We start from the raw sequence: 27836 nt of genomic DNA, 5'->3' as shown, positions 1-27836 counted from the left end.
AGTTATATTACGACTTAGAGGAAACAGGTTTCAGAGTGATGGCTCTAGTGTATTTCAGAAACTAAACACTAAATTGCCAACATGAACCACTTTAACTATTGTGGCAAAAGATCAGAAAATGACTACTACAGCACCTGTGTCACTGTGAATAAAGTAAATTTATGTCGCATCATGTCAACTCGACATGTACAAAGCTGCCTGGTTGTCTGTGAGACCCGCCCCCACCATTAGAGGGCAGTAGTACACTTGTTTTGGATGGCATGAAATCCTCGGACTGTTGAGATGTGCTTTGTCCTTGTTTATTGACAATTGAAAACACACAGATCAATTTATTCAGCTGATAAACTTAATTTTTCTGATATTTTGAAAAGCATTTATCACAGTGGCCTCCTGTACCTTTTTTTTGGGTCTTACTGCCACTACTCTTCACAAATAGAAGTTGCTGCTAATGAGGCATCGGATATTTAACTTTCATCCTGAGGTGTTTCATCTCATCTTAGTCATGAGGTATTACTGATAATTGTGTTGAATTTAGTACTAACACACAACCAGATTTATTTCCATGAATAAATAGAGCTGTTCAATGGAGACACTCGACACTTTGGACACAAAATCTTAACATGTATATGGCCACCAATACTGGTGCTCAGCTGGCACTGGTTTAAATCGATGCCTTTCATTTCTTTCTATAAATACAGATTTTATTGAAGAACCCAGGAAGAGGCAGTCACACGCGCACAAATTCACAAAAATGACAGTCCCAACAGATGGAGCAGGTCCTATGACTCGTCTGTTTGGCCAGCTCTGTTGCACATGAGTTTGGCTGCCAGTGATCCGTATGTTGGAGTCTTTGCCTCAGGCTGCACTTTGTCTGTGTGCCTTCTCCCTGTGAACACGGACAGCACAGCTCATTAGATGGACCCTGCTGCCAGCGCTGCAGACATTAGCAGGCAGATGAATTTAGGGTCACTGCTGCTGGAGTCATTGTCACTACATGCTAATCAATGGCCCATAGTCAATACAAACAGTTCATTAGGCCATGTATTGTATTGTGGAGAGAGCTGATTAAAAGCTGCTAAACAACATACCAGGGATCCTATCCATTGCGATAAAATTGCGATCTTGTTGCTTTATCTTTGGCCTGTTTCGGGCTATCAGGAAAACTCCAAGAAAGGATAGTAAACAACTGGAAAAGAGTTTCAGAGATGATTGACACCAGCTTACAGTAAATGTCACATTTTGATCGTCTGCATTGACTGGAGAGGTTCTGAATACTTACCCAAATAAGAACATAAAAATGTTTAGTAAAGCCAAGCCTTCAAATTCCTGGTAAAACACTATCCCTGAAAAATGAAAAAGCACATTAAAATTCATTTCACTTGTGAGGGAGTAACAGAACATGGAGATTATCTCAAGTGCTTAGTTTGTGAAACACAGCCCTGAAAATCCTGAGCACATATTACACTGGGATAATAGAAGTAGAGAATTTTATTATGAATTGAAAGGGGCAGTTTTTATAGATGAGCAGCAGGACAAACACTGTTCAGGATCGCTGATGCTGAAAGTATCCAATACAACACATTTTCCTCTTATTAGACCTTTATATAAGCCAAGGTTGGCACGGAACAGACCATATTTTCACTGCTCCTGTGCTTACTTCAATGTCTATTGCTGCGACCATCTCTGGGTTAGGACCAAAACAGTAATTTTCTTCAATGTGGAACTAAACTAATCTTAAAGGAGAAGTCCACCCCCGGATGTTCTCACACCGCTAGATGTAATACATCAGCAATTTGTTGTTCACTGCAGTCAATTGGTGGTTATTTGTGTAGGCGGAAAGAGCAATAGTAATACCAAGAGCAATATCAGAGCTAGAAATTTTCTGAAAAGGTGAGAGTAAATTACAGCACCACACATCTCGTAGCTCTGACTCCTCTATGACTGATACCTCCACGTATGTCTGTGCAAAATAGTGGAAAAAGGTTGTTCTGAGAGACCTGACGCCAAAAGATGATGTTTTGGACTGCTGGGATACTCGGGGCTTTGGTGCTATTACACTCTGCTGGAACGACACTGGAAATAACTTAAAATGATGTCATGTCAGCACCGGTTAGGCAACTTATCCAGTAGAAGAAGAGCAAACAAGAAAATGGATTTAGCACAGTGGAGTCCATTGACAAAAGTAGTTTTAAATTGTGATAAAGTGTTCTAGAGTGTGTTTTCCCTTGGAGAACAAAATGCTTTTGCTTGGCTGACAAGATAACAAAAACTTGACCTGGCAGCACACACGCTAGAAATACTTTGAAGCTTTTGTTGAATGAGGACTCCTAAAGTGGTTAAGAGGAGTGAATCACCACCTTCATCATCTATTGTGTGTATGTTAAACTGTGTTGCATCATCACTTGATTTCAGTCATTGCAAGTTTTGCAGCAAAACTTCATCAGAAAAACACTTTGTTTAAACTGAAAAGTTAGCTTTGGGATGAAATATGATCGGCATACAAATCAGGCTTCAGATGTTCTTTTTTTTAAAAAAAATAATGTAACAGTACTTTCTGACTTGCCTATCCAGTTTGTGGCATTCAGCCCATTAGCTACCACTGAAGATGAGAATGTGACTTTCCCAATAATTTCATAGAAGTTTAAAGGAAAGTCAGTAATAAGTGACAAATGACCGAGAAAACAGGCATGCATTTGGATAAGAAATCTTTTTTTGCACGCTCATTTGACCTGACTTGAAGATAACAATTCATTTAAATGCATACATTAATTGTAGGCTACCTTGTTGAAGACCATATACTTCCTGTGATGATTACCAAATTGCACAGTTCTTTTGAGAAAACCTAATTGAAATTGTTAATATTTAAACAATAGCAGATGCTATACTATGCTAGACATAGAAGCGTGGTTTATAATGAAATACCTGTAAAAGTAATCCTATTCCGATCAGCCTCGGCTGTAGTTAGTGCTTAAGCATGCTACACAAAGATGGTCAACATTTAAATGCTAACATTAGCATTAAGAACTGTAGCATAGCTGCAAACTTGTTGAAAAAAAGCTCAGTAATTTCCAAAAACAACTGGCACTATAGTTTCAGCAATTCAGCATGAATAAATTATGCATTTGTTGGAAACTTTTGGCCACAGATTAATACATACTGGGCTTGCTGGTGAGTATTTGTGGTACTAGGACAATGTATGTGGGATTAACTCAAAATGAACAGGCAGTGTTAAAGGCAATAAAAGAACATGTCGCATAGTACAACAGTGTGGCTACATGACGTGTTTTAAGAATGTTTGTATCACAGTGGCTAAGGCACAGAGGGATCATTTCTGAGCAAAAAATAAGCATTTTTGGATCAGATCAGGGCTGCACAGTGGCTCAGTGGTTAGCAATGTCGCCTTGCAGCTAGAAGATCTGCATGAAGTTTGCATTCTCCCTGTACGTGTGGGTTTTCTCCAGGTTCTCCAGCTTCCTTCCACAGTCCAAAAACATGCTGAGGTTAATTGGTGATTCTGAATTGTCCATAAGTGTGAATGTGAGTGTGATTGTTTGTCTCTATATGTAGTCCTGTGATAGACTGGTGACCTGTCCAGGTGTCCCCTGTCTTCACCCTCAGTCAGCTGGGATAGACTCTAGCCCCCCCATGACCCTGATGAGGATTAAACGATGTATAGATAATGGATGGATGGATCAGGTCATTGTTTTGGTCTTTTCATAAATTTATTGACTAAGAAAAATACAGAATATCACTTGAGTCATCTTTTGTACAGGAAGGTTAAACCCATAAAGACTGACAGCTTTATGTTAGGCATACCTGCAACAATTGCACTTGCAGTGAAAAAAACAAAGTTGATAGGAACCACCTCTGTGGCATCAAACATTTTCATTGCCTGATTAAGAAACCTGTGAAAAGAGAAGAAAACAAGATTTGAGAGGTGCAGTGAATACAATGGCCTTGGTTGCAGAGACACAAAGCAGCAGCCTATTTATCCATCATAATATTGAGGTGTGCTGCAGGTACAGTGTCACCGTGTCCAATATGTAATTTTCTTCAGTTTGTTCAGGAGCTGCAGAACCACAATTGCATGCAGCCTGTGGCGAACGCGAGGGATTTGAGCAACAAAATGAGAAGCTGATTGAGAAAAAAAAAAAAAGAAGTGCACAGAAGTAGAGAGAAAACCTTGACTAACTTGATCTGGAAGGCACAGGAGGCGACCATGACGACAAGCATGACATAGAAGATGGGGTAGATGAGCTGCAGCTGGCCTTTCATCGACTCGGTGATCATCCCTGACACAGCTTTGACTGAGATGACTGTCAGAGAGGCTGCAGCAGCACAGAAGCAACAGATCACTTTAGTATTTAGCTGCACAACTTGTGGCATTCAAGAACTTTCGCACTGGTTCGTGTTGTTTTTTGGAGGTGGTTAATTTGAGTTACCATTATTTTCTTTCACTCATCTTTGCTCAGATCTTTACAGCAATGACTACAGATCATAGGTACATTTTTTGGTAGCCAGGCAACAAAGCAACCTCTGACCACCTACAGTGGCTTACTCCACAATCTTTCCCCCTCAATTAGACGGCTTCCAATTGTTCCTACCGAGCAGGGCCACCAGGAGAATCACAATGACGATGTGCTTCACATTCCTCCTCTTATACAGATAGAGCAGGATGCAGAAGATGATGACCTCTATAAACTGTCCAGAAAGAGCAGGAGAGCAAAATCATTAATGCAGATTTCCTCACACTTTGCACAAAAAAAAAAAAAAAAATCTGAATTGCATTTAAATTGTACTTTCAGACGCTGTCTTATCTGTGTGGCAAAGTGCCGTATGCAGCTACTGAGCAGCACACTTTAATTGAAACAAATGGCTGTGGTAGAAAAATGTAATGAATTGCTGGTCTTTAATGAGAAGAGCCTGGGGCTGTCCTTGAGTCCAATAGCATTCAGCTGTTCAAGGACCTCTGATAACGCCACACAGCTCTAATGGACAGAGAGTAAGAAAGGAGTACAATAGCAGAATTGAGGGAAAAGGGCAAGCTGACCTTTAAATGCCTCTCAATATCATCCCGATGTCGCAGAATATATGTTAAATAAAGAGCATATTTTAAAATGTAATTATTCTTTCTTTTTTTCTTAAATGGATTAACAAGGACTCAGACCATTTGTGGCACATGACACTGACACCAGACAGTCCCTCCAGATGAAACTAATGATAATAGTGTGACCTCTGGGAATGATGAGAATTTAGCAATGAGCATTTCATTTCCTCTGATTAATCACCAGCTACAGTTAATCTCAGACTTGTTGGAGGCTGTTCCTCTGCAGGCTGATGAGTACCCACAAATGCACAACCTGAAATGGAAAAGCAACTACACCTATACACACCATTAATCACTGCAGCCACAGGCAGCAGGACGGTCTCCGTTTAAAAACACCTGTCTTTCTATCCATCCATACTCGCCTAACATCTGCATTAACACTTCTCCTTTTTGTTTTACTTGCAGTAGCTGTTTTTGTATTTTTGTGTGCACTGGCTTGGGAAATAGGACCAGATTCAAGAGTGGGATCTGGAATATGGTTGAGTGAAATGCTGTGCCCTCAGTAATGATGGCTCTGCTACCAGAGGCACATATTCACTGTTTACACTGCTGGCTAGCACCTCTGAAGCAATGATAGCTGTTATAATTTTAGATTCATCTCTGCTTGGTGTGATGGATTATGTGCAGATAAGTAGCAAACAGTAAATAGTATTCAGAATTTGTAGTCTTAATAAAAGTTTATAACAAAAAACGATGGATGTAAAATGTAGTACAGAATGTAAAAATAGAAAAATAGAAAATAGAATTGGCTGCAGAGCCTAGAAGCACCTAGAACCAATGAGGGATAACTGGTCTCACGCTTTTAAGTAAAAAATAGTAAAAAGTATTAATATAATAGTAATAATAGTAATAGTAATAGTAATAGTAATAATAATAATAATAATATAATAGTAAAAAATATTTCACCTCGATCTTGAATTACCCCAAGTGTTGTATTTCTATGGGAGAGGTTTAATCTAAAAGGTGGAAAACACAGGGCATTGGAGAGCTGGCATCATCAGAGAAGCAGAAGGATTCGACCTCCTGCTGCAGGAGTGCTGCTTTAAAAACACCTGAGGAGTACACCAAGACTGGTGTAACATTTTGAGCCAACATTTACATTCCCATGACGAGTAGGTCCTTTTCTTCAGATTGGAACATGGCAATCTGTGGCATAAACATGGCAACAGCTATGTTTATGCCACTGCTGCTTGAGGCGAAACAGTACTGGGAGCGTAAATGGGTTAGTGTTGATACACTAGAAGATCATGAGATGGAGAAAATGTTGTTGTTTTTTTTTTTTTTTTAAATATTACTGAGTAGAAAAACATAGGAAATATAAGCTTTAACGGACTCACTTCAAAATTTTCCTGAAAGACAACAGAGAAGTGACACAAAAGAACAAGAAGAGAAGCTCTTCCGTGACTGCTCGGATAAATTACACGATTCTCTGAGGTCACATTCTGCATCAACTTTACTGCAACTCTTTGACAGAAGAACAATAAAAAATCAATGCCTCAGTTAACCCTGAAGAGTAGTCCTTGTCTTGCTTGTCTCCACAGGGAGGTGGAAGGTTGGGATAAGCTAACTACCAGCAGGGCAGGAACTGGTGTGTTTACACTGTTTGAGGACAATGTTGAGCTGCTACAAATAAATGATAATACAGTAACCAGTAGATCCAAAGAAACAGATATACAGAATTTCTATCATACTGTACTATCAGAGAGGCATTTGACTGGCACCAAATTCATCCGGCAGAAGAACATTAAACCCAAACACAGAAGCCAGAAGACATCAAGCTACCTTCAACAACACGAACAACAAGGACTCCTGCAGCTGATCTCAAAGTCACAGCATCAGTCTGGAATTCCAGAAGCTTTTTCTCTCAGTTTATGTCCCTTTGAATGGAGTTAATTAATAAATAAGAAACTATTTGTGGCATTATTTTTACAATTAGCATTACTTGACTCAGGAAAGTGTTGAAGCGTACGCACAAGGTAAAGCAGAAAGTGCCAGCTGACGGCGTAGTACTGGACCAGATGGGCTGTGATGTGTGTGGAGGTGTGGGGGGCAAAGGTGACCAGGAGGTATGTTCCTGTTATTGCCAGTGTGCCACCTATGAAAGGAAAAAAAGCAGAGTGGTGAGATTGCTGTGAAATGTTTTTTTTCCATGTTGGTTTGACAGATGAACTAAATTAATTGCTAACTCACAAGACTGCGGAAACTACTGGACATAATTGCAACTTGCAGCAACTGTTTCTAACTTTCTAAATTTATGGACAACCGCGAACATACAGCTGTACATAGAGAAGTGATATCAGCTGCAAAATTTAAATTCTTTTCTGCACTGAAAATGTATTTTTAGAAGTTAATGAATACACAGTTAAGGCTGGTTGTGTTTTTCCTTCTGAAAAACACAACCCATAAGAGTCTTTTCTTTGTTTTAACATATTTGTGTTTTTTAATAGAAAAAATATCTGCAAACTAGGGCTGTCACATTATCACGTATTTACCGGACGATTTTCCAAAATATTTCTAGATAACATCGAGTCTATAGAAATAATTTTTTTGATAAATAAAATAATAACTATAAACATTAATATTATTGTGTTTTAAATTACAGTGGTAATTAGAAAATTATAAGTCCGCCAAAACAAAAATATGGAGGACATTTTGAAGCTAAAAAAGGGTAAGTTTAATGAAATGAACTAAATAAAATGCAAATTGGATAAAGAAATCTCATTTATGTTGGGTGTTATGAAGAAGAAAATTAAAAACGAGTGGTAAGTTTTTGTGTCTCTCTCTTTCGATTTCTTATTCCGTTTCATAATCCTTTCAAAAAACAACTAAGAATTGAGAAAGAAAACAAAATCATCTTTGGAAGAAGTAAATTTTTTTTCCCTTTAATAGACTATCCACTACAGTTATCTAAAATAATGGTATTTTCTGACACTTCTGACACTGAAACAGTTAGAAAATAATACTTTTTCTTCTTGACTGTGATGTTATCATATACTTCATTCCTTTATCTGAAACCACTCCTATAGTACAGAAATATTTAATTCTTGGGGTCAGATCTGCTCCTAAAAAGATAAACTGCCGTTTTAATAGTATGAACATTTCTTTCTCTAATAAAGCCATTTTCTAAAACATATCTACTTATCTTGTCAGGCTCCTTCAGATCAAAATACTTTGTACCGCATTTATACAGTCTGTGTTCAGAAATTCTAACACAAAAATGAACTAACCTTGACAAAAAATAAGATTACAGTTGCTTTGTACTGTACTCAAAGAACAACCTTCACAATTTGCTTACTTTATCTACACATTACTACAAGCCGTGGTACTTTGTTTTTGTCATTCTAGTGATTATTTTTTCCATTTTATTCTTTGGTTTTGGCAGGTTTAACCCTCAGCACACAGAGTACTGCTGAACAGAGCGTGCTCCCAGTGACTTCCCCCTTTATAAACAACAAAAAAAAAATCATACTGTTAAATGTTTTCAGTCTGTGGCTGATTATGCAATCCAGCAATTACAAGAGAGGAACAACAATGGTTAAAAAAAAAAAAAAACTGTAGCAGATTTTTAGAGAAAACTAACAATACACAAAGCTGTGTGGTGCTGATATGAATTTCCAATGCAGCAGTTGTAATAGTCGTCATTGTGACGGCCATCACAATCATGCCATTTAGCGGCAGACTAAACAAATTGTTATGTCAAACAATAGTTTTTCATAAAACACTACAATAGGATAGGTCTGGGCAGAGTGCATATTTTCTTTCCAATCCCAGAAAAACAACACAATTAGAATTTTTAGCTCGTAGATCAAATTTTAAACTAGAAAACAGCATGTTTCCTCTGTCATAGGACATGTCTCTATCTTCACTGGGTTATATGTGAAGTCAGTTTGATATTTATGAACTGTGAGATGTTTGTCTCTAATCAAATCAGCAGTCTCAGAGGACACCCATGTCCTCAAGTGATCTGAGCTGAGTGTTTGCTTACCAACAATGTCAGAGGGACGCACCGTCTCCTTGAGGAAAACCACAGATATGATAGCGCTGGCTGAGAGGTGAAAATACATTTAGTTAGTTTAACCGCCACTCAAAACACATTGCCTGCTTGAATAAATCTGAACTCTAACACTTCCATATTGCCACACTGTATATTGGACAGCACATTTAACACAGTCAAGACACAACATAAGAAAATAAAAACAACGCTCTCAGAATAACTTCACAGTCAACACTTGTCTCCTGAAAACAAACACATAATTAGTGTTCAGTAATTTTCTGTGGCCTCTTATGCTGGATTGATTTACTTTTTGATGCAACATGCCAGTTTAATCACAAGCGAGGTCAGACACTTGACTGAATATTGACTTGATAAAAATGACATCAATAGTGTTGCACAGCTGACTACTAACATTCAGCTAGATAAGGAGTAATCAGTTTTCCATGCAGCATGCACTGTAGAAATATCAGCTAATTTCTCAGTTAAGTGGCATATTTACACAAATTATATGCAATTAGATATACACAAGCAATAAGTCATGCACGTATGCACACACTGATGATATGCAATCACTGCATGTCCACATAAAACATTCACAATGCTTAACATGTTGTTATTGATCAGCATGATAAAAAAAATCTGTTAGCTCGCTTTGATAAATGGAACTCATTAGCACTTCATAACACCAGCATCAAATTACGCCAAAATGCTATTCCATGGCACATTTTGCATGAAGTCATTCATCAATATCATTGTCAAAGACTGAGACGCCGAAAAGCAATCAGTTTCACATGAGCTAAGCCTCAGATTAGTCTTCTTAATGTTTCCCCGGGATATGCACCGAACCGATGGGAGATGAATAAACACACAGCATTTGGCTGTCACAGAGACGAATACCGAGGCAGGCAGATATGCATGCAGAGACACAGACATGCCAATAAACAGGCAGACACACAGATGGATAGCCACACAAGGCAGACTAACTGCCTGAGACAGCAATGCAAACTACAAGACAAACAGGCAGCGGACAGCGAGGCAAATAGATTTGCAAGTGACAGCCGCCTGTCACAGCCAGGAGGGCAGTTTACACAACACGCAGCGGCTGCTGTGTTGGAGGTCTTCAACACTCAACAACACCACCAAAAAGCTCATTCTGCATCATTTGGTGGAGTTATGTTGTTAGATATTTCATTGATATCATAGTGCTGCCAGCTGTGGCTGTGTTTGCTGGAAGACGTTGGACAGCTACTAACTGCCAGCCACACAGATGGGGGAGCAGGTGATGGCATGCAGACAGAGATGAGCAAACTGAACAGAGAAATTACTGGAAAATGCTGAAAAACATCCAGACAGGCCATTTGAGTTTGTGCACAGGCTCTGCCATCATAAGGAGATTATCTACAGAGCATAAACAGCTCAATATGTCAGAGATACTCAGCGTGGCACACATGGGATCACTGTAGTGCTGTGGTATGACAGACAGGTTATTCTCATGGATATTAAACACAGACACAGTTGTAGTTTTATTTGTGAATGCTCTCAACAGTGTTAAATTTTAATTAACACTAAACCTGAACCTTACCAAGCTTCAGACTAAACAAAAACAGATTTAAAGATGACGATTTCACTCAAGGGCTGCACAGTGTCTTGGTGGTTAGTACTATCACCTTGCAGCTAGAAGATCCCTGGTTCCCATTCTGGTCTGACCCTGGGATCTTTCTGCATGGAGTTTACATGTTCTCCCTGTGCAGGTGTGGGCTTTTCTCTGATACTCCAGCTTCTTCCCATAGTCCCAAAACATGCTGAGATTAACTGGTGATTCTAAACTGTCTGTAGGTGTGAGTGTGATTGTTTGTCTCTATGTGTATTCCTGTGATAGACTGTTACCTGTCCAGGTGTCCCCTACCTTCACCCTAAGTCAGCTGGGATAGACTCCAGCCCCCCATGACGCTGATGAGGATTAAACAGTGTATAGATAATGGATGGATGGATTTCATGCAAAATTTCCTCCATACACTACCAGTCAACAGTTTGGACACACCTTCTCTTTCAATGGTTTTTATGTAATTATTTCATATATTGTAGATTAATACTGAAGACATTAAAAATATAAAAGAATACATACGGATTTATGTTGTAAACAAAAAAGTGTTAATCTTCAGTATTAATCTACAATGTAGAAAATAATACAAATAAATAAAACGCATTGACTGAGAAGGTGTGTCCTAACTTTTGACTGATAGTGTATGTTCAGTGAATCTAACTATAAAGATTCTGATCAGGTTCACACATGTCCTCTGAAAGGACAAAGCATAGTGTGCGTAATGTTGCAAGGACACTACTATCAACTTGAAAGTTTATAAAGACTCTCCTTAATGTTCTGATGAAAGCTAGTTGTTAAATATTTCATACTGTGAGCATGTTCGCACACACATTTAGGACTCGTCTTTCGCCTCTGGGACCAGCTGGATCTAACAAGTAACCATAGCAACTCCATACAAAGTGAGATTCACACGGCTTGATAAAATGAGAAATGTGGCAACAGGAACCTCTGGGGTACACAGTTCTGTCACTGCTCCTGTGCGTTTGTGGAGGTTTGTGTGAGTGTGTGTGTGTACATCAGATCAGATCAGTGCCGACTCTATGCATGTTCCCTCAGATGTGTAGTAATGAAAACCTCCCTGTGGGGAAACACACCGTGTCAAACATTTATTCACAACACAAATGTGATACAAACACACGAAAGCAGCCAAAGTCTCGCTGTCATCTCCCAGAGCAGCTCTGATGTAAGCACTGTGCACGTAGATCTATGCACAGGTGACAAATTAAAGGAAAACCTGGTTAAATGAGTGGAGAATAACATCAAATGTAGATTCTTCCACATAGCTGCATTACTACAGGGTGCCACAGTTAAAGAATAGAATGCTGAGCAAGCCCAGCTGTTTCTTGCTTTGTATCAAGATGGCAAGAGGAAAAGATATAGGTGATTCTGAAAGAAGAGTCATTGTTGGGTCATTGATGGCAGGAGCTTCAGTCCCAAAAACTGGCAGGAGTCTCAGTTAGAGCAGTGACTAAAGTGACATTTGCTTTTAGATCTATGGTAAAGACATGAGTAAATAGGGTTGGAAATTGTGGTTTCCAGGGTAAAAAACAGAAGATCAACTCTTCCTCAGGTGACTGAACATGTCAGTGCAAGACGTGATCAGAATGTCAGCAGGAGCAGTATGTTGACATTGGAGAGGGATATTATAGTAGGGCTGCAGTGTATAAACACCCTCAATGCAAAGATGAAGCTGCAACTCAGAGTTCAGTGGTGCAAAAACACAGCAATGTGGAAAAAAAAGATGAGATGAATGACCTTTCACCATATTCTTGACAAACAGATGAGTGCATGTGTGGCGACCACCAATGGTACAGGCCTGAATGCTTGACCTTTACAGTGAGGGGATCTGGTGGCTCTGTTACTCTGCAGAGGGCATTTTGCTGCCATGGCATGGGTCAAGATATCTCCTTAGAGGGAAAGATTACAAAAAAATCAATAAAGCTGTTGTGAATGATCACCTGTATCCTATAATGAAACGGTTCCATCCTAATGCCAGTGGCCTCTTCCAGGATGACAATGATCCCATCTGCAGGATCACTGAGTGGTTTAATGAGTATGAAAATGATATGAACCTTTAATTCTTTCCTATTATTCTGATGCTGCAAATCAGATTTCTGTTAATTTCCAGCCTCCCTCCTCTTTTGCATTGGTTGACATGGTATCTAACAGAGACAGCCCATGCTCTGCTCCATACAGCAGCTTATGGGATGATGCTGTCATTCCTAATAGAGAGTGCTGGTCTCTGTCGACGAGGACAGTAGTAATTGCTCTCCACGGAGCATCAGAATGCCAGTGTGACATGCAGGGACAGGCGGATGACAGCAGCATCATCAGCTCTCCCCATCCTGTCCCATTCCCCCTCAGCTCCTCCACATATCTCGGCCTGTTGTCTTATTCTATTCGCAAACTTACCCTGTCTTCTCCTTTCTGCTATATTTTCTTCCTCTCACTTCACCCCTCATCCCCTTTCAGCATCAAGCCTCCTCACTGTGTCCTCTTCTACCCAGCCAGCCACTCAGCTCCCTCTTGTTTACTCAGTGAAGGCATCCCACTGTCTGTACCTCCCTCTGAGCCTTCACACAGCTCTTGGAAAACAGACACAACAGCACAGCAAGAGGAGTGTGTGTGTGTGTGTGTGTGTGTGTGTGTGTGTGCGTGCGTGCGTGCGTGCGTGCGTGCGTGCGTGCGTGCGTGCGTGCGTGCGTGCGTGCGTGTGTTAGCCAAAGGAGCATCTCCGGTGGACTAAATCCACTAGACCAGAGTGGTTTTACACACCAGTCATGCTCAAATTGTGTGTGTGTGTGTTTGCTCATTTGCATAGCGTGAGTGAGTGGAGGGTGAGAGGTGGAGTCACGACGAGAGACGGCACCCTGCTCATCCTCCACTTGTTAGCTCTGATGAGGATAGACTGTGTCACGGCTGCAGACACCTTCCTCTCCTTTCACTTCCTTTCACCTCCCCTTCTCTTGCACAGTAATTCTTGAAGATTCTCTTTGAAAACCCACTTCAGCTACATTATATTCATACACTCTTCAATGAATCACTAGCACCTGGCACTCATTGTTTTTCATAAGGATAATAGTGGTAATAGTAAAATTGTAATGAGCACAGTCATTGTTGATACCTGCAGTTTAAAGAAAAAAGCCCATGTCAGATTTATAAACAATGACAGAGCATTAAAATGTTGCTGCTTTCAATAGAGCACAGTGCTGAAGTTGTGTTATTGTTGTAAAAAGCCTTTTTGCAGTAATTACCCACTGAGGTAAATACAGTGCCACCCAAAATTACAATGAACAAAAGGTGCAGCCATCTTAACAAGATTTGTGGGTTCGTTTAGTGCCTTATTCAAACCATTCATCCACTTACAAGACGTGACTATAGGAAAATCATTCGAAGCACTGGGGTAATAACTGTCATTAATATCCATGACTCACCACCACCTCCAGCGCACTGAGTGATGGGTGGCAGGAGGAAAGAAGTGAACCTGTTCAATATTTAACCTGTGTTTAGAGTGTTTGCACTAAGCAGCTGCCAGCTGTAGCAACCGGGCAGGCCTTGTTTTGACTGGCTAATGAATCTGGCTCAGTTCATAACATCTTTCGTTCATAGTGTGGGCTGTAAAAAAATGATTATTTCTGGAGCGAGCTGTTAAATTTATAATGTCAGGAGGAATTGGACTTCCTGAGTCACCTAGACAATCTGAAGAGTGGAAGCGTACAGATTAATCTTGTGGGTCCAGTGCTGCAAATAAGCTAAAAATTGAAAGAACACTACATGCACCTACACGCCGACCTGTAGTGAAGTTCTTGGCCTGTTCTCTAGTTTGTTAAATTTATTCTCACAGCAAAAGCAAAATGCAACAGTTAGGAGTTTTTTTTTTTAAAGCATGTTTCTGTAATCCTGAGAAACTCTGAATGAGGTGAAGACCTATCAGCCTTGTCAGTGCAGGTAAATGTGTAGCATAGATACACAGGACAGAAATAGGACTGATGCCATGGATACAGAACTTTACTGATGCAGTTCATTTTCATGTCTTGCTATTCGAATGAGGTGTCAAGTTTTGCTGTTGTCTACGTCTATAAACCAGGAGATGCAATATTTAAAAAGAGTAGAGTGGAAGCTAATACTATCTATTCCTTGCTATAACCATCATTCTGTAATTATGGTTGAGCAGGTCACCAATAAACAGTGGCTACAGTCCCCGATGCAGTGGTCATGGCTTCCAATCCAGTCCATTTCCATTTACTGTATGTCGTTCCCCCACTCTGCTACCCATGTTTCCTGTCTCTCTTTCTCCACTATCCCATATAATTAAGGCCAAAAAATAACTTTAAAGAATTCTGGATTTATTTTTCAGATACCACACTATAAATAAAAGCTGCCAGTGTCTCTGCACATACAGTAAAAGCTGAAGAGGCCAATGTTTGACAGGGTAAAGCCCACTTCATTCTGCAACACTGATACAACGCTGCTCCCCAAGGAAGCAACATTTGCTCCTGCTATCACACATGGATAATGAATGAGAGGAAAAAGGTCACACTTACCTATAACAGACACACAGCCCAGTGGGGCTATGAGCGATGCCGGGGCAAAGCCATACGCAGCAAAGTTCCCCAGTTCCCCGACGCCCATGAGAACCACACCGCACCACCACATGACTGAGGTGTAGTAGGGCTTGGAGCCACGCTGAGACTGACGGACATGGGCATATTTCTGTCAGGAAGAGAATGAACAAGAACCGAAGGAAGATTATTTGGAGAGCTGCACAAACTTTAACACCACACAGATAATTACTTCACAGCCAAAACACAGCCAAATACACAAAGCAATTTAAGAAGTAACACAGCTTTACAGTCAGCTGTCACCCAACTCTAATAAACTCTGCTGATTAGCATTCCATCTCAGAAGAGGCATGACACCAATCAAGCAAATCGATGAAGTGGGAAGCTGGATAATCCTCATGCAAATGTACAGTATACTTCATAATCATTAACGGTTCCAACTCTGGAAACTTGCACTGACTAATAAGCAGTGGTGACTAGCTTTTTCCAGTGCTGTTTCACATCTAATGGAAGCTGTCATGGCCTCTCAGTCTGTCTTTCATACCTTGCATGCTGCTGCCATAAACACCCCATTTGTGCACCTGCACAGCTAAACAGAGGTATAATATGGGCATTGTCAGATTCACACAGCAGAAAACAACTGATCATTTAAGATGAGTAATGTTTTTAGACTAGTCTCCAAACCCTCTCACTTTGGTAAATGCTAGAGGACGTACGCTTGTCATTTACTCATGAAATGACAGATTATTTAACATCATGCAGCTCAAAAAAGAGCAAACACTTCACTTGAAATTGTGTTGATAAAACATCAGGGGTGCATTATTAATACTGCAATCAGGCCCACACTTAATTGAAAAATGTATTGCTGGTCACAATATCAAATTGAAATTAAATTCTAAAGCTGAAACACTCACTTCTGTTCATTTTAACTCAAACAGGCTTTGCTACCAAGAAATACAGTCACTTGTGCTGCACTGAGAGTTTGCTGTGAGGAGAAAATCAGTCTAACAGTACTTAGAGAGTGGAAAAATGAGCCTTAACAGGCATTACGTCCCCGCTGTGTGCCGAATATGTGTCGTACAGCTGGATTCCAGTGTTTCCTACCTGTATGTTGAGTGAGATGCTGATGAGGACATTCCCACATATGGAGATGATGATTCCCAGGAGATAGGTCTGTGCAAACAAACAGTAAACAGGCAGGAGATTAGGTGACGCTCTACTACCCACACAACAAGTCCAAACACCCCATGATACTCAACGCAAGTTTACCCTCCAGCTGTCACATCTGTCATTTCCATGACAACCATGGAGGGCCTTGTTCTGCTGGTGTTTTGTTCTAAGGCAGGGGTCCCCAAACTTTTTCCTGTGAGGGCCACATAATTTCTCCCTTCTCTGATGGGGGACCGGGGTCAGTTTGTAACAGAAAAAGTGTGACAATCGCAGGGGTGCCTAAACGTAAACATTTATTGTTTTCCAGAAAGCCACACATAACCAAATATTAATAACCCTTTCCGGGATCTTTACAGAAAAAAAGTCAGGAAATAAATAATAACACTATTAATGAAATACATAACACTATTTATGAAATAAATAATAACCAAATAACCCTCTCTGGGTTCTTCACAGAAAAAATAAAGTCAGGAAATATATAATAACACTATTTCTGAAATAAATAATAACCAAATAACCCTCTCTGGGTTCTTCACAGAAAAAAAGTCCATGGAACATTAACTTTCTGTTGTGCCGTGCACAATCTTAACAGGTAAAAGTTCAGCTTAGTTGTCAGAGCAGAATCTCTTACTTAAATGATTCATATGAGCAGTCTCCACGAATAAAAAATGAGCAGCTGCGCTGTGTCCTGCACGTCCGTGCTCTCATCCAGTGCTAATGAAAAAAAGTCAAATTCTTTCGTCTTCTGCTGCAGCTGGGCATATACATTACCCCCGATTTCTTCAATGCGTCTGGTGATTGTACTCGCCGACAGACTCACGGCATTAAAGACATCTTTCTTCTCGGGACACACCTCCTCTACGACAGCATTCAAACATTTCTTGACAAATTCTCCATCAGTGAAAGGTTTACCGCTGCTTGCTATCAGTTGAGCAACCCGAAAGGTGGCCCGAACGGATGACTGGTTCAGCTGAGCTTGGCGTACAAATGTATTCTGCTGAGCTAACAGTCCACTTTTTAGCTTTGAGAGTTTGTCTGCTCGCATTTGGCCTTGCAAGCGATCATACTTGTCTTTGTGACGGGATTCATAGTGTCGGCGCAGATTGTATTCTTTGAATACTGCCCGCCTCTTGACAGATGAGACAAACAGCCTTTTCTTTGCATTGAACAAAAAAATAATCGTTTGTCCACTGCAGGTTAAATACCCTGCATTCTGAATCAGTTTTTCTCTTACCTAACCTTGTCGCCATTATTCCGTTTTATTTGACAGGGGCGAGTCTAGACTGCAGAAGAGTGGAATAGAATGTCACGTTCTGTGTGTATTAGTCTCGATCGCGTGGCCAGACTGAAAAAAAATCATAATGCGTCTCTGGTATTGTTCAGGGGGCCGGGCCAAATGTGGAGGCGGGCCGTGTCCGGCCCGCGGGCCGTAGTTTGGGGACCACTGTTCTAAGGCAAAAGTGTTTGTGTGTGCTTCTGCTGAACAGAGGCTTCAGAGGTTTCATAATATTAAATCTCTATTCTCACACACTCGCGTGCAGTTAAAAGCAACAAACACAAACATTCTCTCACCCTCATAATTCTCCCACGATACCCGACACCTCACAAAATCTGGATGCTGGTTGGCACACACCTTTAGACACACACACACCCTGGTAGTGACACAAATGCAAGGTTATGGGAATAACACGCTCAACTGCAAATAGCAAAAATGCTGATGTCCTGCAACTGCAGTTATCATGTTCACCATCTTTAATGTGTTTACATACTAATATGCTCACAACTGCTGCCAAACCGTCCTGTTAAGAAAGACAGAAAAAGAAGACCTCTAAAAGTGCCTTGTATTGAAATGTTGTGGATGTCTAGTGGTAGCCAATTTTATAATTAGTGTATAACTGATGGCAGAAGAAACGGGATACATCAACTTTCAGTGTTTGGAGAATACATTGGGCAGTTTTCTCCATATTTCTGGAAAAATATTGCCAAAGGAGGAAATTTAATTTTAGGTCATAAACATATTGCTGGCTGTGGGTGGACAAAGTTTATAGAGGATTGAATGCATACAGTGTGGGTGGAATGTGAATGATGAACACCTAAAGAAGGAAACTCTATCACGGTAAAAGAAATACCAGCAGCCACCTGAAAGCGCATTATGAGAGAGGTGGAGGTTGGAGAGAAAGAGGGTTTACAGTGATGGGAGTTAAAACAAAGGGATAAGAGGCTAAGCAGGAAAGAGAGGAGCGAGGTGGAGAACGGTGCCGTAAGAGTTTAAACAGAACAGATGCAGCAGCACTAGATTAAAAAATGAAGGAGGAGAGAGTGTGAATGTTCAGGTTCAGTGGGTCATTCTGCCAGATAAGACAGGGAATGGGTTATCTTCAACGTTATCCATCTGTTATTGTTAAAAAAAGGTGATAACAGGCAGTCAAAGGGTACTAGAATGAATGGAGTGTGAATTAATTCCTGAAATGTACAAATACAACAGCTGATCACTATCACACAATCCAGAGGTCCACTATCAGTCTGTAAAAACACATTATCAGAAATCCTAGTTAAATATGAAACACCGCTTTGCAACTCTGAGGGTGAAGAGCTGCAATGAGCATTTACTTTTAAAGCAAAAACCATCCTCTGAACAAGGAAAACCAAGCCTCAGAAAGCACAATGAAGCGCACACAACAAGGTGATGATAGTTCACTTCCATAAAATGCAGTTTCATAGTATGCCTTTTAATGAGATCAGTGGTATAGCAGGGCGTCAAGTTCTTCATTACAAAGGAGAAATATGAGGTTGATGGAGAAGTGCAGGAGAGAGAGTGAGCTTTACAAAAAATCATTAAACACCACTAAGGTCCCTTTACTGCCTAACTGAGGTATCTACGCAAACAACAAGTCTGAACATTACTAAATTAATTCCCTACATAAATTGATTTCCTGTCAAAATAGAAGTGCAACCATAAAAAAATGAAAGTGTACTAAAAACATTAAGTGGACTCACTAAGAGTACATTTTGAAATCGTTATTGAAGGTCAAGGTTATTATCTCCAGTAATGAAACAGTCTCAGTTCCTTAGAGAGATATTTAACAATTAAGAGAAAGCAAATGAGCAACAACACAACATTACTACACAATGAACACAAACAAGCCGGGAGATGTTCACTCACTAGATGAGATGCAGTTTAAGGTGTTAAATGGGTTTACATTGTGTTTAATTGTGGTTTCTGGGTGAGAATTACGTGTTCTGCTGCTGTGTCTTCAGTTTAAACAGCAACCTGTGATTTGCTGTGTCATACAGAAATCACCTTAAGTCCTGTCACTGCTGTCACAGGCAAGCATAACATTACAAAGTTGTTAATTAATGCGTTGCCACATATACATCAGGTGCAAAGAGGACACGTGGTCAGTCTGCCAAAGATGTATAAGTCTTGGTGTGAATTAAAACAGTACATTTGACAAAATTAATGCTGCAAGAGGTTGAAAAGAAGCATAAAGGTTCTGCAATATTATGAACATTTGACTGAATTATGGCAATTGTCAGCTGTCAGAATTCCAATGATATGAACTAACACACGTTGTGTCAAGATGACGTTTTCAGACATAAAATAAACTTAGCAGAGATTCTCAGTTCCTCAAGGTGATTCGCCTGCCTCAATTCTCTGTCGGTGTTGCAAGAATGACATTCTCATTAACTGTGCATCATAATTACGTCCTAATCATTGACTTGTACTGACTAATTGAACAGTGCTGTGGAAATGAGAACATCATCGGGACACTGCAGAGCACAACAGATCATAATAACACCAGGAATGGCACAGATAACATCACAATCAAAGCAGTAATTTCTCGCCCAACAGCATTCTAATAAAACATGAGACATTCGAAGTCCCAATGCGCTACATGATGATGAGGCTCTCTGACAGATTTGCACTGGTTAGCACACACACACGCACGCACGCACGCACACACACAAACACACACACACACACACACACACACACACACACACACACACACACACACACACACACACACACACCTACACCTACACACACACACACACACACACACACACACACACACACACACACACACACACACACAAACACAAACACAAACAAACACACACGCGCACACACACACCTACACACACACGCGCACACACACACCTACACACACACACACACATGCACACACGCACACAGAGTTTAGCTGCTGTTCAGATGAACCAGTGCTCGTTTCAACACAGCAGTCAGGTCCAATTTAATACGCAGCTGTGGTTTCAACTTAATTTTAAATTTTCTAGTCAGATGCTAAGCGACAGAACACCAGCTCTAGGTTCAGAGTGTTAGGTAGTGTTTACTTAGTAGAGCTAAACACAAAGTTGATCAGAGAATGTCTTTGGTTTTGAAGCTATCTGGACCTGGCAATGGTACTTGAAGGAAAGTCACAAAGTTATCACAGTTTATCCGAACAGGGCATTAATGTCTGAACCAAATTTCATAGCAATCAATCCAAGAGTTTTTGAAACATTTCAATAAAAATCACAAATGTTAGCCTCACAGTGCACAAAAGGAAAAGTTAAGGAGGTTAAGGTTTGTCCTCTAGTGACCATGAATGTCTGCAGAAAATGTGACAGCAATCCATTCAGTAATTGACAATATAATTCAATCTGGACCAAGGTCATGGACAATGGAACAACCGACTAACATTCCTGGAGCCACGCCACTAAATATCAAAATGGAAAAAGTCTCATACAACATTAAATCCAGCCAGGGCTACCCAATATTGTACAATAATATCCAGAAAATTACTCTGACAATGACTCAGCCCCACATTTCGATCACAATTTTTATGTTTGATTAGGGTCTAATTTTAATCATTCCTGACTGACAAAACACATTTTATCAGAGAACACTAGGTACATGATATATAAATCCAAACCGATACCACAGGTCAGTTAAAACAAAAATCCCTTAACTTACAAAAAGTCCCAACTGCTTGTCTACAAATGAAGGAAAAAAGTCCTATTTTCACTTCTGAGTACATGCTGGAAGAGAATACAGATTTTGCTGCTGCTCTCCCTAAAAACTGCAGCTCAGCTTCAATTAGTTCTGACTTATCAGCTCATCGACCAACAGCTCACTATGAAGTAAAACCACTAGACTTTAATGCATAACACAACTTGTCATCTCCCTGCCAGGCTGATAAAGAATTTAAGCTGAGTGGATTTCTATTTAATTTTAAATTCAAAACCACCACCTACAGTCTGGACTTTCTTCTCTGCCTCTAACTTCTTTTCACCCTCTTCTCTTTGTCTTTGACACCAAGTCTGATAAGTCCACTGACCTGGACGAAACCTACAATAAGGCGGACACCACACCAGAGCTAGGATTTACACTTGTGTATGTGTGTGTGATCATTGCAAAACAAATAGGATTTGCAGCGATCGCCTCCATCCTTGAATACTGAAGTACACAGACAGACAGAGTGCAGTGATGGGAGGACTGTGTTAGAGACGACTGTGACTTTGTGGCAATTTATGATCAGACAGACGGAATCATCCATCAGACCAGCTGTGCTTTGTTCGCTAAACCGAGATCAATAACCATGTCGGCTTTCATAGCAGAGAGTGTAAGTGGCCCACTGCTCTGGTGTTACAGGAGGCTGCTGGTTAATTCTGAGAGAGAGGCCAGAGGGCAGGAGGAAGTGTTTGACTGTAAGTGTGAAAGAGAAAAAGTGAGTTAAAAAGTACAAGGTGCTGCATGTACAGCCTGAGGAAAGCTCATTCCACACAGCTCACACAGGAGATAGCAATTTGAAGTGTGAGAGAGGACTCATCATCTCTTCTTTTCTTGGATTCATTCACATCAGACTAAGCTTCCCAGCAAGTGAACTGAACCTAATTGCAATAAATTATTCTTTTTTCATTGGTTTGTTCTTGTCAGTGTTAGTGGGTGTGCATTTGCAGTATGGCTGGTCAGAATTAAACACCTCCACAGCAGGAGCCTAATGCTGGAGTCACTGAAGTACAAATTCATATGAGAAGAGAGACTGAGAAGGAGGAAGCAGGAGAGAGAGAGAGGGAGATAAAGGGAGAGAGTTTTCCTGTCACAGGAAGAGCAAACAAAGCAGTTGAGGCAGGAGAGGTGGGTACACTGGGAGTGCCTTTGGCTTGTCAGCTTGCTTAGCAAACACTGCACACTTTACCCAAGGAACACAAGAGACTTCACACCACAAAGCTCCCTCTGTTGTACTGTACTGGTGTGTTAACTGGTTAGGTTTAATTGAGTTTGGCTTTTTGAAGTGATTAATCTCCACCATAGCTGCATAACAAAAGGGAAATAGTTCAAGAAGAGGTAACACACCAGTCAGCCACAGCATTAAAACCACTGACAGGTACAGTGTTTAGCATTGATCATCTTGTTACAACGCAATGTTTTGCAGGAAGAATCTGGATCTTGCATGTCCTCCATGGCAACAGCACTTCTTGACAGCAGCGGCCTCTCCCAGCAAAACAGTGAACCTTCCCACACTTAGAGTCCAATGCATTGAACCAGCCTCCAAGCATCCAATCAATCAACTGTTTGATACACTGGAACAAGCCAAATGCACAGTGGCTTCACCCAGCAACTCACCATAAGCAAACAGATCCACAGCCAATGTCCCGGTGCCAGACGCAACGAGACATCCCCAGAGGTCCCACGTCTAGCTCCTGACAGGTCAAAGCTGTTTTGGAGGCATGAGGGGAACCGACATAATATCAAGCAGATGGTTTTAATGTTGTGGCTTTTCCTTGTTCAGTGCAGGACTTTCACTTTGTAAAGAGTATTTATCCATTTAGCTAGAGTGACTTTCATTTAAGGGCCTCTATGTTACCCATATCCAGTTGTTTTAGGGAAGACTGTTATTTAGCCCTCCAGTTCTTGCTCTTGCCTTTGATGAGGTCATCTGTAATTGTTGGGTTGTGTCAGGGCAGCTACATGAGAACGGTGATTACACTCCAGTGTTTTTATTTTTTTAGCTGTGGCAAAATGTAATTAATTTGTTACAAAGGAGGGATTGAATTGCACTAAATGCCACAAGAGAACAAATGACACTGAAGAACTGACAGCTTAACTGGAAAACAACACAATGATACCGACTGCAAATAGCATAGTTGATTTTTAATGCTGCTGCCTGAGTCTTAACAAGCAACAGTAGAATTACTGTGAGAATCAAGGAAGGAAATTGGATTCTTTAATCTGACATTGATACTGACTGTGAGGAAACTTTAGGCAACGCATCAAATAAAGATCCTTCCATTCTTTCACAGAACGCTAAATAGTCACTGTGACAAATTCAAGCATGAGCACATCCATCACCACAGCACAGTCAGGGACACGTCAGAGTCTTTTCACAACAGCGTTTCTAAATCTACTGTCCTGTGGAGGATGTACTGCAGCTCTGTGTCTTCAGAATTAATTTGCAGCCAGTGTATTGTTTGAATTCTATTATATAAATGTCAGAAATAAAGTCAGTTTTAGTTTCTGGTAAGTTCTTACCTGGATGTTTCTCACCCGCAAGGTACAGACTTTGCATAAGACATCCACCAATGAACATAGTGCTCTCGCGCATGCACACACACACACACACACACACACACACACACACACACACACACACACACACACACACACACACACACACACACACACACACACACACACACACACACGCACACACACGCACACACACACACACACACACACACACACACAAACACACGCACACAAAACTTTATATTTTACGTTGACTACAATTCAAACTCTGACTATTATCTTGACCTGGTAGCCTACATCTGTCCTTGTGAAGAGTTATATCATCCTCATAAAAGCGCTCAAGAAAACTCATGCACACACAGACACACAGTCTTCTGATCATTTTTGGCATGTGTGTTTGCAAAGCAACCTGGTTTACTGAGCACTACATCCCATTTGCAAACCATGTTTAGTGGTTCCCATATAAAAGTCTGAATCTGAAGCTGAATGGGCTTGAATGCTGATGAAGGAACTGACAGCACTGATCCTCCTCCTCCTCACTAGGACACTGACCAACAGACAGACAGACAGACAGACAGACAGCGTGGCCCTTTGTGTCCACTGACAATAGGGATCTGTCCCTCCCTGGGATGGGCTGATATGTGGATGAAGCCCTTCAGTTTCTGCTCTGAGGTGGTGGGTACAGAAGAGGCGAGAGTAGTGTCAAATCAGTGACAAAGATGGGCGAGAAAGACAAAGAGAGAAGGATGGAGATATGTCAAGATAATTTCTGGTTATGCTGAGATTCTAAATTTATTGGAGTTTTTTTATGTTGAGCTATGGAGAATAATATTAACTAATAATTCAGTCAGATTTATTTATGAAGCACATTTAAAAAGAAGAGCTGAACCAAAGTGCTCCGCAGTTAAAATAGTTGGACATAAATTGCCATAAAATACAATGGATGAAAGACAAATGTGAATAAATGAAGACTATAAAACAAGAGCAATAAAAAAGCTGCAATACAATAAGGAATGTCAAAGTTGGAGCGTCAAGCTCTACTTGAATCGAATGCCAACAAGAAAATGTGGCTTTATAGCAGCTCTTAGATGAAAAAGAAAAATGTTGCACAGATTAGAAGCAGCCATTATATCTCGCAACATCCCAGAGCATGTGGTTGGTCGGCCTCAGAGATAAATGCTCAAGAGTTCTGCTAAATTAAGTAGTGCCCACTAATTGGAAAACCTTACAAACAAAGAATTCTTAAAACAAATCCTAAAATGGACAAGAAGCCAGAGGAGGGATACATGCAATAATCCTCCATGGGACCACAGACACTGATAACATTTAACCTTACACTACAGATTTACTAAGTAAGGCCTTGATCAAGATCAAGACATCAAGCCAATACCAGGAAAAATAAGCTGAAAGGACAATTAACATACTTAACTATTCTTAGAACCTTACAAGTATTAGAGCTAAGAACCAGTGCAGGAATATGATCGCTGAAATCTTTTCTTTTACTACTCTGGGGGGAAAATGTACAAAGTACATGACAAAATGCAAGACATACAAGATATAATTTCAGCTTAATGATCGCACTGTAGAATCAGGTGGCTGACAGATGAAATGTTAACTGTGTACAGAGACACAGCCAAGTTTGTGCCAGAGGCATTTCTCCCATCACCCTCCTCCTTCACCTCCTACAAACTGGCAGCAAGTGGTTGTCCCGCTGCAACTGATGCACAAATTTAACCTGTGTTTTACATAAAAGGCTTGATTACATGCTCCACTGACAGCCTTAACCATTTAACTGAAGCATCCAAGGGGACAACCTGTCCAGAACTTTACTGTGACTTTTACAGTAGCACATTTGCAACACTGACGGCAGCTCAAGAGCAAGACAGGCAGATATTGTCCCCTGGATGTCGGGATGTTCTCTGGGATGGTGGGTAGCTTCGGACGGAGGGGGAGCTGGGAGCATTAGCCAGCTGTTCAGGACTCTTACAGTAGATCTATTCTCTCTCAGCCCACCCATGGGCCATTACTCATTACTCACGCCTCTCACTCCTCCTCTGCTACTCTCTCTCTGTCTCTCTGTCTCTCTGTCTCTGGGCCCCACTGGTAATGTCACCCAAAGGAAACACGGCAAAAAGAGATAAACGCACTGACAGGGGGGAGAATGAGCATGAGGAGAATGTGTCTCTGATACGAGTAGGAGGGCAGAGGACTGACACACACTTTACAGCACATTTGCAAACACACTCAGTGAAAGAAACATCTTTACATTATCATACAGCAATAGAAGTGCACACGCTGCACAGTCAACTTAATGGACAGATTAATAAAGCCCACTTGACAAAGTTAAAAGTTCAAAAAGAAAGTGAAAGCCTTTCACCACAACGATTTAGTCATGATCACTTTAGGAAATAGGTTTGAAAGGTGCCAACATCGATAGATCTCTGCCCCGTCTGGCTTCCTCATCCACACTGAGTGCTCATTACCCAAAGAGCTTGAGAGAATGAAATTATATATTGACTTTCAAAGATTTTTTTTTTTAGAGACTATAACTTAATCTGATTTTGGATTTTAGAGCTGGAGTTTCGAGAGAGAAGTTCCTGAAAATAAAAAAATAAAAAAATAAAAAATGTAAGCTTTGGCCTTATCTCTGCAGTGCTGGCAGTGAAGCCTAACAGCTCTGGAACAGGTTCAACATGATTTATATCAACACAGCTCCAGGCTGAGAGAATGTTGTGACAATACTGGGACATTTGTTAAAAAAAATAAGGGTGACACTTTTTTTTCTATTATTATGATATTTTCAGAAACCACAAGCCTATATTCTTAAAAAGATGTTTTACATGTTTTGCCAAATTGTTAAAATTCTACCTGTTTTCTTAAAATGTATACCTTATTATAAGAATTTACATCTAAAATAACTTACCTTCAGGTGGAAAAGGCTCAGAAAATACATGTTTTCTATGATCAGAGGAGTGAAGTTTATCTTAGCAGGTACAGGCTTACATGCTCTCATCAATAACAGGCATTAAATTACATTCATGTTCTCTGTGTAAACTTCATTCCAGGACCAAACTTACCTGCAGCGGATTTTCCATAATCTCAGCGCGGTGAGCCTGAACGGATGTCAGAGGAGGAGTCGCATGAGCAGAGCTTGAATTCGTCATGTTTTCCATCTCATGTAATAAAGAAATATTCTCATATCACAGCTTCAACTCTCTGCACATCTCTGGCCGCTGTCCTCATCCCATCCCAAACAACCCACGTCCCCGTGGCTCTGCTGGGAACTCGGAAAGAAAACTTCTACAACCGGATCAGGAGTTTGTGATGGCTTTAAATGCAGTCGGGGAAATGGACACTCAAATGAAAAGCAGTCGTAAATGGAGTTGAAATTATGTTTTTATGTTTTATATGTAGCGTTTGCTATTTTATTTTGAAAGAGCCAACTTGATTAAAGGGATTTTTAATTAACTGCAGCATCAGAGGAAAAGAAGTGCTAGTACCCACCGGTCTAAAATTCATTGGCAACTTGAAGTTCTGATTTACGACATCACGATGTGCACTTGAAAGTATCATAAACCGACAGGTGCGGTTCCTGTTACGCATAAGAAATGCGCTCAGGTGGTGGACTGGACGCAGAGAAGGAGCACATCTACGTATTCCTTTGATGCAAAACTATACTTTGACGTCAGATAATCGATCACACAATGCGGAATAGAAATAAACAGAAAGCAGTTAATAGAAGAGCTGGAGTCATATCTCACCTAATCAGATTCCTTCATGTTTGTGCTTCCTGCTTGTAAATTCTATTTCAAGGTCGGAGGAAATAGCCACATAGCCAAAAGATTTATAGTGTTTGGGTTGAA

General features: G+C 40.5%; 1 protein-coding gene across 1 annotated transcript; it reads right to left on the bottom strand.

Moving 5' to 3' along the window:
• Positions 1-277: 277 nt before the first annotated feature.
• LOC111569404 (NIPA-like protein 2) lies at positions 278-27268 on the bottom strand. Its single transcript, XM_023271491.3, has 11 exons — positions 27051-27268; positions 16371-16439; positions 15249-15417; positions 9093-9152; positions 7081-7202; positions 4605-4701; positions 4193-4328; positions 3817-3905; positions 1280-1343; positions 1089-1186; positions 278-886 (listed from the first exon to the last, which is right to left on the bottom strand). Exons 1-11 carry the CDS (start codon positions 27144-27146, stop codon positions 780-782), a joined length of 1107 nt encoding a protein of 368 aa, XP_023127259.1. The 5' UTR covers positions 27147-27268; the 3' UTR covers positions 278-779.
• Positions 27269-27836: the final 568 nt, after the last annotated feature.

This window comes from Amphiprion ocellaris, chromosome 9 (genome assembly GCF_022539595.1).
Source record: "Amphiprion ocellaris isolate individual 3 ecotype Okinawa chromosome 9, ASM2253959v1, whole genome shotgun sequence".
NCBI lineage: Eukaryota > Metazoa > Chordata > Actinopteri > Pomacentridae > Amphiprion > Amphiprion ocellaris.
Note: the sequence above shows the minus strand (reverse complement) of the source record. Positions and strands in the feature narration are given on the sequence as shown.